Here is an 18,822-nt window from a genome sequence, read left to right as displayed (position 1 = left end):
AGCAGGGCTCTCTGACCCCCCCCCCCCCCCAATGTTGTAAAGCGCTGCGTAAACTGCCGGCGCTATATAAATCCTGTATAATAATAATAATATATATATACACACACAAAGACAGATATACAGTAAAATAGGAACCTAAGGAGATGTTCCCAATAATATTTTATTTAAAGTAGAGGCCCTAGAGAATAAATTGGTGGGTTTTGCAATTATGTTATATATAATATATATAATGTTTTGGGGTTCTAAGTAATTTTCTATAAAAAAAATTACATATAAACAAAAAGGGCCAGACTGGAAGTAATTAAAGATCAATGGAATTTACCAGCGGCCCCAATTCTGTCAGCACTGCAGAGTAATTGTATGTGATATTTATTTCGGGTGGACTGCTCCTTTAAATGTATAACCTACATGCATAGAGAGTGCTGTGCGGGGGTAATGTGGTGGTTATATTTACAGTATTGTGTTTCCTGCTGATAATTGCTCTTCTAGTTCCTCTTTTAACCTTCCTTGTTGCCGCTGCAGAACTTTGTGCAGCTCGAGGTGCGATGAGAACAGCCAGCGATGCGGTAAGTGACTCTTCGCTCTCATATTTCCGACCCCAAACTGGGGACCTTAAAAACACATTATGATGGGGGCTAAAGTCCCCCCCCCCCCCCATTAAGTGGACCTTGTGCTTTCTCTCTGCTTTCTGTCTCATCTGAGATCCCACCTGTTTGTTGAGTGTTCTAGCTTACAACCACGCTGTGCAAACTAATATGGGGTGAAGGTTTCAATTCAAACAAGCCTTATTTAAAAGAATACATTTCATGACTGCAAAGGTGGGTAAAAATCTGATGCAAAAGGAGTTCTGAGCGGCTCCGGGCAGGTAGTGCTTAACATTCTCTCTAACCACAGGTTCAGCTCACAAAGCAAAGGTCACTTGTTGGTGAATTAGTATGCACGTCTGTTATTTCCAGCCATTTAACTGTTATAGTCAGGATACTAGATACCAGATATACTAGTAGTATACTCGATAGATACAGTATCTCACAAAAGTGAGTACACCCCTCACGTTTTTGTAAATATTTTATGATATCTTTTCATGTGACAACACTGAAGAAATGACACTTTGCTACAATGTAAAGTAGTGAGTGTACAGCTTGTATAACAGTGTAAATTTGCTGTCCCCTCAAAATAACTCAACACACAGCCATTAATGTCTAAACCGCCGGCAACAAAAGTGAGTACACCCCTAAGTGAAAATGTCCAAATTGGGCCCAAAGTGTTAATATTTTGTGTGGCCACCATTATTTTCCAGCACTGCCTTAACCCTTTTGGGCATGGAGTTCAGCAGAGCTTCACAGGTTACCACTGGTGGATGTTAGAGACCTTGCGAGGAAGGGAAAACTACGGATATAAGATAGGGCTTGTCTCCTCTGAAGCCATTGCCATCGGATAGTGACAAAGTGATCGGGAAGGGGACTCTGTCATTAGAGATGGGTCTACACGGAGGACTTGGGCAAGTCTCCTACATCCCTCCTTACGCCAAAGTCCAAACTCCAACTTACTCATGGCCGGCGAGAAAGCAGGGGTCCCAAAGAATGGAGTCATGCACTTCGTGGCGCCCCCCTGTGTGTGTTTTTGTGTTCATGAGCTTTGCCTTTCCTGAGCACACATGAAGCCGCACATCAATGCAGAAGCACTATTATTGGAATGAATGGCAGTCTTAACCAGGGCCCCCAATGCGTTTCACCCCGCCACGCGGAGTCCGCTCATGATCCCCATAATTGCACTCTGAGTGGAAGGGTGAAACGCGTTGGAGGCATGGCCTAGTGGCAGCCATGGCACTAGTGGGACTGCATTGATGTGCAGCTTCATGGGATCCACCCTTTGCTCAACAGTTGTTTGGAGCCGAGCCAAGCTCATTCCCTGGCTATGCACTCACAGTGGTGGACACAGGATTGCTTTCTCTTCTTGCCTGAGCGGCACGCATTTTTTCGTATCCGTTCAAAGCCAAGCCTTTCTGTCTGACTCAGAAGGGGTAAAAGCTCTGCAGAGAGACCACAGCTTCCAGACAGAGAGCAAGGATCCTTCTCTGTAGCATGCTGGCAGGGAGTCAGGCTTTCCTACCAGAATGTGGCTGCTTTTATAAAAATGAAGGGTTCATTCACACGGAACACTTTACTGCAGGTCTGTGTCTCGCCAGCACAGGGATGCATACCAGTCCCAGCATCCCATTAATTTCTATTGGGACACGAGGCTGCACAGACATAGCCGCTGTGTCCTAATATGACATGTGGGTGAGTGTAGGTGTGAGTCCACGAGTGTATACAACGTGCGTTTAGGGACCCACGCTCACCCCCATGTCATATTAGGATACAGCGGCTGTGTCCAAGCAGCTGTGTATCCCAATAGAAATGAATGGGACACCGCCACGTGAATGCACACAACATCTGTGCATCCCTGTGCCCGGGAGGCTCAGACTTGCATGGGGCCCATAGTACAGCGCCCTCTGTGAACGGGCCCATGCACATGGAATGTATTTTGTTGATTTAACCACTTGCTGACCGCAATGTAGCTGTTATTCGGCTATAACGTAGTCGGCCAGTTCTGGGGGCCGTCATATGACGTCCTCCCGTAATCCTCCGGACACTGCTGATCACAGATTGAGGTAAAGAGCCAATCAGCGGCTCTTTATCACGTGATCAGCTGTGTCCAGTTACAGCTGATCACGATGTAAACAGAAGCCGGTTATCAGCATTCCTTTCTTCATGCTGACAGTGTGATGAGAGGAGAAGAGAGACAATAACCGGCTTTTGTAAAAGGGACATCTACACTGATAATCAGGGTACTGATTAACAGTGTCCTGATTTTCAGTGCAGTCCTAACAGTGCCCATCAGTGCTGCCAATCAGTGCCTCCTCATCAGTGTCACCCACCAGTGCTACCTACCAGTGCCGCCTTATCAGTGCCTCCTCATCAGTGTCACCCATCAGTGCCGCCTACCAGTGCCGCCTATCAGTGCAGCCTTATCAGTGCCTCCTCATCAGTGTCACCCATCAGTGCCGCCTACCAGTCCTGCCTATCAGTGCAGCCTTATCAGTGCCTCCTCATCAGTGTCACCCATCAGTGCCGCCTACCAGTGCCGCCTACCAGTGCCGCCTATCAGTGCAGCCTTATCAGTGCCTCCTCATCAGTGTCACCCATCAGTGACGCCTATCAGTGCAGCCTCATCAGTGCCCACCAGTGCAGCCTCATCAGTGCCCATCAGAGCAACCTATCAATGCCCATCTGTGCCGACTCATCAGTGCCCATCAGTGAAGTAGAAAAATTGCCTGTTTGGAAAATTTTATAACAAACTATGAAAAAGTTGTTTTTTTCAAAATGTTCAGTCTTTTTTAGTTTGTTTAGCAAAAAACCCCAGTGGTGATTATATACCACCAAAATAAAGCTCTATTTGTGCAAAAAAAAAAAAGATAAAAATGATGTTTGGGTACAGGGTCGCATGGCCGCGCAATTGTCATTCAAAAGCGTGCGAAAGCTGAAAATTGGCCTGGGCAGGAAGGGGGTAAAAGTGCCTGGTAGGCAGGTGGTTAATCAGAAAAGCCAGTTGGGCTTTACAGCGAAACTCAACCCCTTAGAAATGTTGGGGGGTCCCCAGCAATGCAATGTACCCTTCTCCAGTGATGTAAGGGTTGCCCACTCTCTTGTATCTGCATTTCTGGCACTTCCATCTTTGCCCGGTCTAATGCCATCTTCATTGGCCGGGACAGAATGACGAAACCGCACAGGTGCGGCTCAGTGTGCACTTAGAAAAAAAAAATGCTGATAAGGACGGGAAAAACATTGACAACAGGCTTCTTCTGTCATAAAAAATTCTAGCTGTTACCATTGACTTCAGCTCCACTTTATCTGTAAGATAAAACGGCGGGGAACAATCAATGAATAAATATTGTAAAGTTTTTTGGTGTGTTAGTCAGGATTGTTGATAAGCTCAGTCCGGGCACCACACAGTACACCTCATTGGAGGTCAGCCATAGAACATTTTTTTTTTTTTTTGTCTCTTTGGTCACACAGAGTCCGTCTGTCTCCTCCCTCGACTTCTGCTTTTTCGTTCGCTTTTTCGGAAGCGTCTTCAGTGAAGTAATTTCATGTAAATGCAGTTTATAAAAAAAGAGAAGTTGTCACCCACTCAGGGGGTCAGCCCAGTTTTTGCAATTTGCTGCTTTTGTTATTTTTTTTTTTTCTTTTCCCTAAATGACACGTTGTTGTGTTTCGTTGTAGATAACTGGTGTTCTGACAAGAAGAGGTTCTGCAGGAGCTGCAGTGGAAAAGGAAACCTTCGATCATCCTGGAAATGGAACTTCTCAGAGAATGTTGACTACTTCATCTTCTCCCTTTCTTCTGTCCCTGTAACGCGTTCCACTTCCCTTTATCGCTGTCAGTCCCTTGCTCATTGTCGACCTAGAATCCTTCAACATGGGCTGCATGCAGGGAAAGCCATCCACCAATGTATCCACCAAGGTGGTCGATTCCTCTAACAATGCAGAAGTCCCCCGCTATGTGATAGACCCTACTTCAAGTAATCCTCCGGTAAGTGGAAGGGGTGGAGGGGGGGGGGGGGTTGGGACTGGGAGGTTCGGGTAAAGCAAAACTCCAGATAGCTACATGCACATATAAAATAAGTGATCTGCTTTAGGCTCGGTTCACATTGATGCAACATAGGATGCAACTTGTGAGACCGCCCAAGTCAGATGACACGTGAAGTTCAATGTTTCTCTATGAGAGTCGTCTTAACTGATAGTATAGCCATGGCCATGCCTGACGAGGGGGTCCTGCGTGGCTCCCAAACGTTGCACTACACCGTTTTGTGATGTGATCATTCTTTAAATTAAAAAAAATGTTTGGACGAAATTGATGATCCTTGGTCTGCTGGAGAAAATATCTACATGTGGCCAAAAGTAGGACGCAGATAATAATGTTCACAAAGTCTGCTGCCTCAGCGTTTTTAGATCTTTTTGTCGGGTGTTACTATTGAATACTGAAGTATAATTACAAGCATTTTATAAGCGTCAAAGGCTTTTATTGACTAATGCCCCGTGCGCACGAGCGGAAATTCCACCAGCAAAAGACAGATGGGAGCTTTTGGTCGGAAATTGCGACCGTGTGTATGCTCCATCTGACTTTTGCTGGCAGAATTCCAGCCAGCAAAAAAATTGAAAGCAAGTTCTCTATTTTTCTAAAGTTCCTATCTGAAAGTGCGTTCGTCTGTATGCAATTCGACGCATGCTCGGAAGCGTTGAACTTCATTTTCTCGGCTCGTCGTAGTGTTGTACGTCACCACGTTCTTGACGGTCGAAAGTTCAGAGAACTTTTGTGTGACCGTGTGTATGCAAGGCAAGCTTGAGCGGAATTCCGTCGAAAAAACCATCCAAGATTTTTCTGACGTAAATTCCGCTCGTGTGTACGGTGCATTACATGAAGTTTACGCAAGGAGTCAATATTTGCCGTGTTGACCCTTCTTTTTCAGGACCTCTGCAATTCTCCCTGGCATGTTGTGAATCAGCTTCTGGGTCACATCCTGACTGATGGCAGCCCATTCTTGCATAATCAATGCTTGGAGTTTGTCAGAATTTGTGGGGTTTTTTTTTTTGTTCACGCATCTCTTGAGGATTTCCCACAAGTTCTCAATGGGATTGGTCTGGGGAGTTTCCTGGCCATGGACCCACAATTTACATGTTTTGTTGCGCAAGCCACTTAGTTATCACTTTTGCCTTATTGAAAGGTGCTCCATCCTGCTGGAAAAGACATTGTTCCTCACCAAACTCTTCTTGGATGGTTGGGAAAAGTTGCTCTCGGAGAAAGTTTTTGTACCATTCTTTATTCATGTTTTGCTCTTAGGTAAAATTGTGAGTGAGCCCACTTACTTGGCCGAGAGGCAGCCCCACACATGAATTGTCTCAGGAGGCTTTACTGTTGGCATGACACAGGACTGAGGGTAGCGCCCACCTTTTCTTCTCCGGACAAGGTTTTTTTCCAGATGCCCCAAACAATGGGAAAGGGGATTCATCAGAGAAAATGTCTTTACCCCAGTCCTCAGCAGTCCAATCCCTGAACCTTTGCAGAATATGAGTCTGCCCCTGATGTTTTTCCTGGACAGAAGTGGCTTCTTTGTTGCCATTCTTGACACCAGACCATCCTCCAAAAGTCTTCTCCTCACGGTGCGTGCCGATGTCCTCACACCTGCCTGCTGCCATTCCTGAGAAAGCTCTGCACTGGTGGTGCCACCGATCCCACAGCTGAATCAATTGTAGGAGACGGTCCTGGCACTTGCTGGACTTTCTTGGGCACCCTGAAGCCTTCTTCACAAATGCTGTGGAAATGTTTTTTATGGGATTAAGTTCATTTTCATGGCAAAGAGGGATTTTTCAATTAATTGCAATTCATCTGATCACTCTTCATAACATTCTGGAGTTATATGCAAATTGCCATCATAAAAACGGAGGCAGCAGACTTTGTGAAAATGAATATCTGTGTCATTCTCAAAACTTTTGGCCACGGCTGTACACAAGTCTGTCCGCCTTTAGAAAAGGTTCCTGCACTACTTTGGTCTGACTGTGATACAACTTTAATGCCACAGAGTGTAAGGCCCCATTCACACCTTGAAGCTTTAAGCTCAAAAATGCTGGACGAGAAAAAATATCAATGATTCTCTATGGAGACAGTTCACATATCCACTACAAGTCACCTGAAGCCAAACGCCTGAAGCTCAATAAAGTTCTGGAGCTTTCTTTGTAGCTCAAATCGGGAAGATTTGAGCTTTTCTGGCGCATTTTTATTCTCGTAGAAATGAATGGAATGGTTTTTGTGCACATTCAAGGGTTTTTGTCGCAATTTTCTGCCCCAAATGAACACATGGAAAAAATAAAATAGTAATAGTATATGAACAAATAAATGTAAAATAAATACACAAATAACCAAAGATAATCATAAATAAATAAAAAGATTAGTAATATGTAATAATACATAAATAAATAATAATGAACCCCTAACCTTAAAAATATTAAATTATTATAAATAATAATAATAAAAATAAAATAATAAACAACCAAACCAAGAAAATAAATAAATAATAATGTATTTATTTATTTTGTGTTGAGGTATTTAGTTATTTATTATTATTATTATTATTGTATTTTTTTAAGGGGTAGGGGTTAATTATTTATTTATTATTACTTAGAATTCATTTATTGAATTTATTTATTATTGATTATTTTTATTTGTGTATTTAATTTACATTTATTTATTCTGTTATTATTATTATTATTATTGTATTATGGGAAAGTTCCCCCAGGAAGGGGTTTTTCAGCAGCCAAGTAAATGAGTACAATGATTCGAAGAAAATTTAGATTTGGTAAATTATTATAAAAGTTTTATTATTCGCATGCAAAAAATTCCATGAGAATTAAAATATGAGCTCTAAAGGGAAAAAAGGGTACCCACAAGATGCACATAATGCAGTTACAAAAAATACAAAGGAGATGCATAGTATTACATAGCAAACATGTCTAAAAAATAGGACAGAACTGACGTGTTTCGACCCATTTGTTGGGGTCTTCTTCAGAGGTTAAGTTTGCTGCAAAGAGACTACATTTAGTATATCAAATTTAAAGAGATGCATGATTGGTTATACATGTAAAACATTATTATTATTATTGTTAGTAGTAGTAGTATTAACACCCTAACCCTAAAAAATAAATAAATAAATAATAAATTATAATAATAATATTAATTTATTAAATAAATGAAAAATAATAATAAATAACCCTAACCCCTAATCTTAACCCCAACTCCTAATCCAAACCCTAACCTAACCTTAACTCTAACCCCTTACCCTAACAAAAAAAAAATAATAATAATAATAAAAAAAAGAAACAAAAGCTAATGGAAAAGCTAAAAAAATGGAAAACCTAGCCACAAATAATGCAGCTGAATAGTTTTCTCTATTGGCTAATAAAAGAACACCAAAGCTCAAAAACGCTAATAAAAATGCGCAAATCGCACATAAAAACGCGCCAAAAACACAGAAAAAAGACGCTAAGCTCAGGTGTGAATGCAGCCTAAAAAGTCACATCAAAGTCGGTCTCCAAAGTTGCACTGAAAGTTGCAGGACTTTGGAGTCAGGCTAGTGTGAACCGAGCCTTATCCTCAAGGGGATTGGTATTTTTGCAGTTCAGTAGAACTTACTAAGCTTGTTTTTCACCCAGCCTGTGATTGGACAGTGAAAGGAGTAGCAGAAGACTGACAAGCTCATCTCTCTGTCACTCTGCTCTCTCCTCCTACCAGCATGTTTTTGTTGGCACATGAACACTGCAGCACAACTTATTTGCTCCTTGTGCTGCTTTCCCTTTCTCCCAGCCTGAGCTCTGCTGTACAGGGACTGCAAGAGGCTGATACCAAGACAAATTCAGACATGTGCACTGTTAGATTTTATAAAAAAGGATGTATTTGGGGAATACAAGCTGCATTCAATTGTTTCTGTTTTTTCTGCCTGGATTTCGGTTTTAAAGTAGAAGTAAATCCTAACTGGTCAGAATTTAAAGTATGTTGTATCGCATTCAATTGCCATATTTTCTTTTTCATAAAAGAAGGTTTTCATGGATTTTTTTTGCATTTTCGCAATTATTGCTGCTGATTTCCTCAGTCCGCTTTCAGCCATTTCCTGCCCAATGTGTGTCACAATATCCACTTGTAGTCTCTATCATTGGCTTATGTGACAGGGTGACAATGGGGCACAACGGAAAGATAGTGGTCATCTCTAAACAGGAAGTGCCTAAATAAGGAGGACCTTTATGGTGGGATCCCTAGGTATGATTGTAATAAAAGATGCATATTAACGCTTGGCGGGTGGGCCTTATGGCGAGCGACCACATATATGCGGCCCTGTTAAAACAACTTACCGCGCTCCCGGCATAGTAGCAGGCAGGTACCAGAAAGCTCCCGATGCATACTAGTGATCGTGAGCTTTCTGATCATGTGACCGCCGTGACAGCCAATCAGATTTTGCACTCTCCAGTTTTAGTAAATCAACACAAAGTGTCCCCATTGGAAGAATTTCTTTTCTCTTCCTATTGTGGCGACAACTTCATCTTTTTTTGTTCCATTCACTCACAGTGACAGCGGTCATTATGACCAATCAAGAGGGTACATATCCCTAAGGTCCCTTTCACACTCGTGCGACTTGTCCTACGACTTGGGACTGCGAAGTCGCATGACAAGTCGTACCTCATGATTTCCAAGGAGTAACGCTCATATCTGTGCGACTTCAAGTCACAGCGACTTCAAGGCTGTATTCACACTTCAGCATTTTGAATCGCGGGCAGATTCGACTGCGCAATTGTCAGTTAAAGTAATGCAGAAAAATGGCCTGGTCATGAAAGGGGGGGGGGGTAAATCTTCCAGAGGTCAAGTGGTTAAAGTCTATCTAAAACAAAAACTTTTATTTTTGCCACTGCCAGATTTTTACTGTACCCCGTTAGGTCCTTTTCACACTTGTGTGACAATTTCGAACACTAATGCCCCGTACACACGGTCGGACATTGATCGGACATTCCAACAACAAAATCCATGGATTTTTTCCGACGGATGTTGGCTCAAACCTGTCTTGCATACACACCGTCACACAAAGTTATCGGAAAATCCGACCGTCTGTACGCGGCATAACTGACACGTTTGACACTTTTTGGGAACCAATGACACTAATACAGTGATCAGCGCTAAAAATATGCACTGTCACTGTACTAATGACATTGGCTGGGAAGGGGTTCACATCAGGGGCGATCAAAGGGTTAAATGTGTGCCTAGCTAGTGATTTTGTGCACTGTGGGGGGAGGTGCTTTTACTATGGGAAGGCAGAGATGCTTTGCAGGGACACAGGATCCATGCCTTCCCTACTGACAGAATTTGCCTTGTTTACCCGTTCTGCCTGTGTACTGAACAATCGGCGGGTGCCGGCGGACACTGAGTCTGTGGTACCCGCTGGTGGGCTTCCACTATGTGTGATTACAGCAGGAGCGAGACCTGCTGGCGGTGCACATGCCCAGGAGAACTGGCTCAGGTATATATACATTATCTCACTAAAGTCAGTACACCCCTCACATTTTTGTAAATGTTTTCTTCTATCTTTTCATGTGACAACACTGAAGAAATGACACTTGTCTACAATGTAAAGTAGTGAGTGTACAGCTTGTATAACAGTGTAAATTTGCTGTCCCCTCAAAATAACTCAACACACAGCCATTAATGTCTAAACCGCTGGCAACAAAAGTGAGTACACCCCTAAGTGAAAAGGTCCAAATTGGGCCCAATTAGCCATTTTCCCTCCCCGGTGTCATGTAACACGTTAGTGTTACAAGGCCTCACATGTGAATGGAGAGCAGGTGTGTTAAATTTGGTGTTATCGCTCTCACTCTCTCATACTGGTCACTGGAAGTTCAACATGGCCCCTCATGGCAAAGAACTCTCTGAGGATCTGAAAAAAAGAATTGTTGCTCTACATAAAGATGGCCTAGGCTATAAGAAGATTGCCAAGACCCTGAAACGGAGCTGCAGCACGGTGGCCAAGACCATACAGTGGTTTAACAGGACAGGTTCCACTCAGAACAGGCCTCGCCATTAAGGACATGGATTACTGGAACCATGTCGTGTGGTCTGATGAGACCAAGATAAACATATTTGGTTCAGATGGTGTGAATCGTGTGTGGCGGCAACCAGGTGAGGAGTACAAAGACAAGTGTGTCTTGTCTACAGTCAAGCATGGTGGTGGGAGTGTCATGGACTGGGGCTGCATGAGTGCTGCCGGCACTGGGGAGCTACAGTTCATTGAGGGAACCCTGAATGCCAACATGTACTGTGACATACTGATGCTCTGGCATGATCCCCTCCCTTCGGAGACTGGGCCTCAGGGCAGTATTCCAACATAATGACCCCAAACACACCTCCAAGATGACCACTGCCTTGCTGAAGAACCTGAGGATAAAGGTGATGGACTGGCCAAGCACGTCTCCAGACCTAAACCCTATTGAGCATCTGTGGGGGGATCCTCAAACGGAAGGTGAAGGAGAGCAAGGTCTCTAACATCCACCAGCTCTGTGATGTCGTCATGGAGGAATGGAAGAGGAATCCAGTGGCAACCTGTGAAGCTCTGGTGAACTCCATGCCCAAGAGCAGGGGCCTCAAACTGGCAGCCCTCCAGCTGTTGCGAAACTACTAACTATTCCCATCATGCCTCTGTGGGAGTCATGCTTGTACCTGTCAGCCTTGCAATGCCTCATGGGACTTGTAGTTTCGCAACAGCTGGAGGGCTGCCAGTTTGAGACCCCTGCCCAAGAGGGTTAAGGCCGTGCTGGAAAATAATGGCGGCCACACAAAATATTGACACTTTGGGCCCAATTTGGACATTTTTACTTAGGGGTTTACTCACTTTTGTTGCCAGCGGTTTAGACATTAATGGCTGTGTGTTGAGTTATTTTGAGGGGACAGCAAATTGACACTGTTATACAAGCTGTACACTCACTACTTTACATTGTAGCAAAGTGTCATTTCTTCAGTGTTGTCACATGAAAAGATAGAAGAAAATATTTACAAAAATGTGAGGGGTGTACTCACTTTTGTGAGATACTGTATATACGTGATCGGATGCACCGGTGCTGCCCTGTAACAGTAAAAATGCCTGCAGCGGTAAAAAAAAAGTTTATACCCCCCACCCCACCAGTCTCGCTCGGACAAGGGAGGTCGTCCTCCCCAGCAGCTACCTGGTTGATCCTGCCAGTAACATATGCTTGTCTCAAAGAGTAGGCCATGCACATGTACACATGGCTATAATGAAACTGCCAATGGCTCATTAACTGCTACAAAAAAAAAAAAAAATAAAGTAGGACAGAGCACCTTCATCAGCTTCAAACTATTTAGTAATCCTCAGGATAAGCAGGAAGGTGTATAAATATATAGAATGTGCCATGGAGAAGGAAATGGGAGTATAATAAAATGCCACAAAGTCCATTGATGTCAGGGTGAACTTTTGTAACCCGGAGAATTTTTTCCAGCAGAGAGGTGTATAGAGGTGTGTTGGGTATAAGGAAGTAATGGAAATATTGGCGCAGTCACATACACAGTCCAATGACCTTAAGATGATATCCATATCAGTCAGCACAATATCACTAGCACAGGGCTTGACAAATTTCCTTTGAATCTAAGAGCCAGTTAAAAAAGTTAGGAGCCAGTTTGTGCGAGGTGATATGTAACATGTGTATCGCAATCATGCGTAGGTGCCCCAACGCTTGCGTTTACGTTTGTATGTGCGTATATGTGGGGATGGAAATCCCCCTATGTGATGATTTTTTGGTGACGGGTTCTCTTTAATGAGGAATGCCGGGTCTAAACATCCCCGGATTTCTCCCCTGTGCTCCATTGAATTGCACTGCATTACATTCTTTCCTGGCCATGCTGGGGAAACTGTCAACAGGGACCATGAAGTGACGTCATACACGTCGCTTCTGTGTCAGGAACAAGATGGGGAGGAGAGCGGATGTGTGTCCTCTCTCCTCCCTCATCTCTACCTTGTGGCGCCTGCTATGCCGATACATTAGCGGGGGGGGGGGGCACTTTATCCGTCATACACGTCGCTTCTGGTTCAGGAACAAGATGGGGAGGAGAGCGGATGTGTGTCCTCTCTCCTCCCTCATCTCTACCTTGTGGCGCCTGCTATGCCGATACATTAGCGGGGGGGGGGGGGCACTTTATCCGTCATACACGTCGCTTCTGGTTCAGGAACAAGATGGGGAGGAGAGCGGATGTGTGTTTTTTCTCCTCCCTCTCCTCTACCCTGCGGCGCCTGCTATGCCAATACAAAGCAGGGAGGGGGGGCACTTTACCCTTTGTACGCATCGCTTCTGGGTCAGGAACAAGATGGGGAGGAGAGCGGATGTGGGTTCTCTCTCCTCCCCCCCCCCCCTCTACCCTGTGGCGCCTGCTATATACAATACATAGCGAAGGGGTGGGGGGGCACTTTATCCGTCATACGGTTACGGTTATAAACTGCTACCTTCAGGTGATTAGACACTGGCAAAGCTTTTGGACACGCCCTCCTTGGATGTGCCCCTAAAACCTCACTCTGTGAGACCCTAGTTTTCTGCTTGCGTCCTGTAGGTGATGGACCTCTTCTTGCTCACAGAGAAACCAGTCTTAACTTAACCTCTTGGCACCAATAGCTCACAAATATGCGGCCTCTTGGCTGGTGGGTCTTGGCACCGAGCGGCCGCATATTTGCGTGCAATATTGCAAAAAAAACTGCTGTGCTGAAAGTGCGCACCGTGCATGCTCCCGGAACAGTTAATGAAAAGCTTTCCGATCATGTGACTCCCGTGACAGCCAATCACAGTGATCACATGATCATAAACCCCACCCCCACTGGCATCCATAACCCCTTAAAGGGTCGGGAGGCGCCGGCGCCAATAGGTTAAAGTAGGCTTGGGTTTTTCCTGGGCATTCCCCAGGCTTTGTTGTTAAAGGATAAGTTCACCTTTTATAACATGTTACAAATTACCTGCAAAAAAAAAATGTGCATTTATTATTTTTTTCTAAAAGCTGAACTTATCCTTTAGTTTATTTCTCTCTTTTATTATTTCAATATTAAAATTCTCACGGTCTTCTAATGCCACAGATAGAAGCAGTCCTTCTGGATTGGCACATCTTCGGTAAAACCTTGGGAGCCATTCCAGGACCCCACGCTGCAGGGACGGCCTATAATGTTGCTTTAGGGGCTGGATCCTGCTTGGGTACTCCTCTCAGCACTTGGTGTGATGCATGTAGTTAGCCGCAGGGTGCTATACTGGTCCAGGGCTGTGGGGGTTCTAATCTGCCGCAAATTTTCTTTTTTTTGCGCAGTTTAGTGACATGTTTATTTTTGGAACAAAATTTAACCTGGAACATGTCTGCATGTATTGATAAAGAGGCGTACAGTTACTGTTTGATTACAAGATGGCAAAAAAGTAAAACTGTGCTGTGGTTGCAAAACAGACTCAAACATTACTGCAGAAATTTTTTTTATACCAAATAAATTAGCAAGGACAATCATGGCCAACATCCGTAGTGCATAAATTAAAAAAAATAAAAAGGAAAAATTGGTTTATAAAGGCAAAACATGGAGAATACAATTCATATAAGAAAAGTCATAGATTTTATGATATAACATATTCAGGGCCGTCTTTAAGGCAGGGCAAAAGGGGTAGCTGCCCAGGCCCCCATCATTGTTGTGGGGCCCAAAGCAACTGTCTCATACTTGCCAACCATCCCAGTATAAATTTTCTTGTCCCTTGAAGTTTTAGTCCCATGCTGTGTCCCGATATCTCAGTGTGAAGTGCTGCTACTAATACTGCCCGCCTCTGTCCTATTGTTGTGTACAGATGACTCACCTGCAGACCCTGTGTTTACATGTAAATAACCTACATTCATATGTAAATAGCCGTGAACCAGCGACATTCATATGTAAATAGACTGAGGCAGCATTCATATGTACAGTATATCATGCCCCCCTGAGGTCATATTCACCATCACCTATACTGAATGCTGGCCACTGGGTAGATTAGGGACATGCTTGAAAGTCCTGCCTGCAACTGTGATTATTCAGCCTAACATCAGCCTGTTCTGCAAAGGTAAGCAAATTGGTGTGTGTGTGTGTGTGTGTGTGTGGGGGGGGGGGTAGTGTGGGGTGTGCATAGGTAGGCAAAGAAGGAATTACAGTTTGGGGTGCACAGGTGAGCAAGGAGAGGATGTATAGAGGTAAGGAAGGTGGGTGCAAAGGTGAGCAGAGGAAGCAGGTAGAGTTAAATGGGTGAAGGGTTGGAGTGAAGAGGACGGGGGAGGTTTGGGGTGCATAGGTTAGCAGGGGTTTTAGGATGCAAAGGTGTACTAAAGATGTAGGTCGCGTGTAGGGCTGCTCTAAGCGCTAGAAATACAGAAGAAAGTCCCTAACACTTTTTAAAAATCCCATGGTTTCACAGCACATGTCAGCAGATGCGTGAGGGTGTCATTAACAATTAATGGCACTGCTGTGTATCTGCTAAAGGGCAGCACGTTTCTGTGGTGTCAGGAAACCGATTTTGCATGCATTCCCGACACACACATGTGAAATCAGGCTAAATGTCTCAGTTACATTGGTGGTCAGTGTAAATCTTCTCATTACATTGGGGCTTGGTGTACAATCCTTTTATTCACACTAGTGGCCAGGGTCGGTGCTACCACTAGGCAAACTAGGCGGCCGCCTAGGGCGCCCTGCTGCTTAGGGCGCCTGGCCACTGGTTTTCCTACTCTCTTCTCTTTGCAGCAAGCAACTAAGTCTTGGCATCCGCATGCAGCTGCCGCTCTGTTCACACATAGTGTCAGAGGCGCAGCAGTGGTGGAGGACTGTGTGCCCCGACTCCCGCAGCAAGCAAACATTCATTGATGGGCACTGGTAGGCTGCATTGAAGGGCACTGGTGAGGCTGCATTTGATGGGTGCTGGTGAGGCTACATTTGATGGGTGCTGGTGAGGCTACATTTGATGGGCGCTGGTGAGGCTGCATTTGATGGGCGCTGGTGAGGCTACATTTGATGGGTGCTGGTGAGGCTACATTTGATGGGCGCTGGTGAGGCTACATTTGATGGGCGCTGGTGAGGCTGCATTTGATGGGCGCTGGTAAGACTACATTTGATGGGCGCTGGTGAGACTGCATTTGATGGGCGCTGGTGAGGCTACATTTGATGGGCGCTTTATTAAAAAGGTGGGATTTACATGGGCAGGGAAAAGGTGGCGGAGTCAGCCGGGGGGGTGAGGGGGGCAGCAAAATGAGGTTTCGCCTAGGGTGTCAAAAATCCTTGCACCAGCCCTGCTAGTGGCCAGTGTGAAGGTCTCCCTTACATTAGTGTTGAGTATAAATCACTCCTTACATTGGTGGTTACTGCGAATGCTTCTGTTACATTAGTGGTCAGTGTAAACCCCTATTACATTGGTGGCCAGTGTTGAAACTCCTCTTTATATTGGTAGTCGGTAAAAAAAAAATCAGCATTGCCATTGATCACACCCTCTGCTCCCCCCAGCACTGCCACTGATCCCAGGAGTTCTAGAATCCCTAGACGTTTTCTGTCTATTAATGGGTCCCCTCATCACCCCAGTCCATGGTGTGCAGGCAGTGAGGAGATGATGTGCTGTGACCTCTAGCAACCAATCAGTAAGCAGTAATGATGTGCAGTAACCTCTAGCAACCAATCCGTGGGCAGTATTGATGTACAGTAATCTCTAGCAACCAATCAACAAGCAGAAATCATGTGCTGTAACCTCTAGCAACTAACCAGTGAGCCATAATGTGTGCTGTAACCTCTAGCAACCAGTCAGTAAGCAGTAATGATATGCTGTAACCTCTGGCAACCAATCGCAATCACTGCCTGATCTGATTCAGTAAACTGATTTTGAGTCTAGCTGCTATTTATTTTATGTCTCGAAATTGCATGGAAGGGGGAGACCCAAGAAAATGTTTGCCCAGGGTCCAATCAATAATTAGGACGGCCCTGAACATATTAAAAAAGAACATACATCATCTATGTATAATACCAGTAGTGCTTTGGGTAGAGTAAACCATATAGGTTAATACAACAATAGTTGTTAACAAATTTAGTCGATTACAATGCTGGTGTCCTCACATGTCAACGCGTTTCACCAAGATTGCTTCATCAGGACGCATTAAAACATTACAATAGAATATCTAAAGAAAAATAATAACATTTAAACACAATACAAAGAAAACATAATAATACATTGTACAAATGCATTCACTGCACAAGACATACCTCAGCACCAAAGCACCCACGCACTGTCTCGCTCAGTGAATGCATTTGTACATTGTATTATTATGTTTTCTTTATCCATTTGCCGACTGCCTACCACATATTTACTGTGGCAGGTCGGCACTATTGCATGAAATCACATACCTGTACGTGATTTCGTGCAATAGCCACTGGATGGTGCGCTCGTGCCGCCGGAGGTGCAATCGCGCGCTGATTGGACACAGGGGATGCCAATCAGCGATCGTTCCACAGTCACAAGGAATCGTGATCACAGAGCGCACTGCCCACGCGCCGCAGGGGGCGCACGGGCAGCGCGAGCATTGGAGGGCGTTCATGTATGCCCATCTTTCAGCTATAGCGTGGGCATCAAGTGGTTAAGATATTAAAGCGGAACTAAACCCTCGTCATTTTTACAGCCAAGAAAACTGACAACTTAGCCTCTGTTTGATCTGCAGTTGCCATGGTTCAGAAAAAGTGATCAGTTATGACACCAACCATTTGACGGTTTCACAGTTCAGTTGAGAGCACAAGCAAGTGTGACATTTTTTCATTCATGGCATGCTTTGAATGTAACCATAGGTGTGCGCAGTTTTTTTGCATTAGGGTGTGCACCCCGAAGCTCAAACACACATGCATGTGTGTGTCTACATATATATGGCCCTGGCACAGTGATCTCCTCGCTGCCAAACAGAGCAATAATGCTAATGTGCAGTAGGTGATTAGGGTGTGCCCAGGCACACCCAGCACACCCTGTGCGCACGCCTATGAATGTAACTGTTTTGGGGTAACAGTTAAATTGATGGAGTTAGTTCCGCTTTCTAAAATGCTATTTAAAGGAGAAGTACAGACAAAGCTCATTCTGCACTCCTGTGACCAATTTTCAGCAGACAACAGGCTGAAGCCCGATGTCAGCTGCCGTCACAGAGAGCTCGGGAAAGATCGTGGATCCGCTCACATGTCTAAACCAGCACCTGGCCCAGCCTCTCAGCAAGCTGCTGAGAGCCTGTACTGACTGCTCCCACCTCCTGCTGTGAGAACCTAGTTTTTTTTGCAGAACCTTCCCTTCACAGCCCAGCACCGGGGGGGGGGGGGGAGCAGACTGAGCTGTGAGAACCGAGATATCGGCAGTGTTTAATCGCTTGGTTCTCAGTTTTAGAGCCAGTGGGGGACCGATGCTGCATCCAGATAAGTAAGTGTGATTAAAAAAACAAAAAAAACACCTATACTTCTCTTTTGCTACAATTTTTTTTTTATAAACCATTACATAAAATAGCGCACTATACATTCAAAACTATGCTACAAAAATTTAGGACAGAGCACCTCCAAACTGGGCCCATCCATATCTATATTGCAGAGAAGATGTAGTATCAAAATCAATACAGTATAGGTACAATAAATATGTGTGAACCTATTGTTGGGTTAAAAACACCTTGATGCGTTTTGCGGACAATCCATTTGTTCAGGATTAAAGGGGTTGTAAACCCTCATGTTTTTTCACCTTAATGCCTCATATGCATTAAGGTGAAAAAACGTCTTCTAGTGACCGGCCCCCCAGCTCCTCCCCCCTCCCCCTTTTTGCTCAGCTGAATCCTGTATTCCCCCGCTCTTCCCCTCTGCCCGTTGTCTCGGCTCTTGATTGGATAGATTGATAGCAGCGCAGCCATTGGCTCCCGCTGCTGTCAATCAAATCCAATGACGCGTGGGGGGGGGGCCCAATTCCTACATTCGGCGTCTATGGAACGCCCAATGCTGGACTCGGGAGCACGCCCGTAAGGTAACCCCCTGGGAGAGCGCTTCTCCTAGGGGGTTATCCGATATGGGGAGGAGATACCAGCGTCGCTGGGGGACCCCAGAAGTCGAGGATCGGGGCCACAGTGTGCAAAACGAGTTGCACAGTGGAGGTAAGTATGATTTGTTTGTTAGTTAAAAAAAAAAAAAAAAACGGAGCCTTACAAATCACTTTAA

At 44.7% G+C, this 18,822-nt stretch overlaps 1 protein-coding gene across 3 annotated transcripts in view; it reads left to right on the top strand.

Annotated features, from left to right (window-relative positions):
- Positions 1-420: 420 nt before the first annotated feature.
- HCK (HCK proto-oncogene, Src family tyrosine kinase) overlaps positions 421-18,822 on the top strand; it is a 61,960-nt gene continuing 43,558 nt past the window's right edge. The window contains exons 1-2 of one of the 3 annotated variants that reach the window (XM_073607295.1): positions 421-566; positions 4,263-4,571. In XM_073607295.1, coding sequence (XP_073463396.1) covers positions 4,458-4,571 — 114 coding nt within the window. In that variant the 5' untranslated portion in view covers positions 421-566; positions 4,263-4,457. Of the gene's footprint in view, positions 567-4,007; positions 4,178-4,262; positions 4,572-18,822 lie in introns of those variants that run through there. The other 2 variants (XM_073607297.1, XM_073607296.1) reach the window with 2 other exon arrangements.

The sequence above is a fragment of the Aquarana catesbeiana genome, linkage group LG12 (assembly GCF_042186555.1).
Source record: "Aquarana catesbeiana isolate 2022-GZ linkage group LG12, ASM4218655v1, whole genome shotgun sequence".
Lineage (NCBI taxonomy): Eukaryota > Metazoa > Chordata > Amphibia > Anura > Ranidae > Aquarana > Aquarana catesbeiana.
This window is presented reverse-complemented; position numbering and strand designations above follow the sequence as displayed.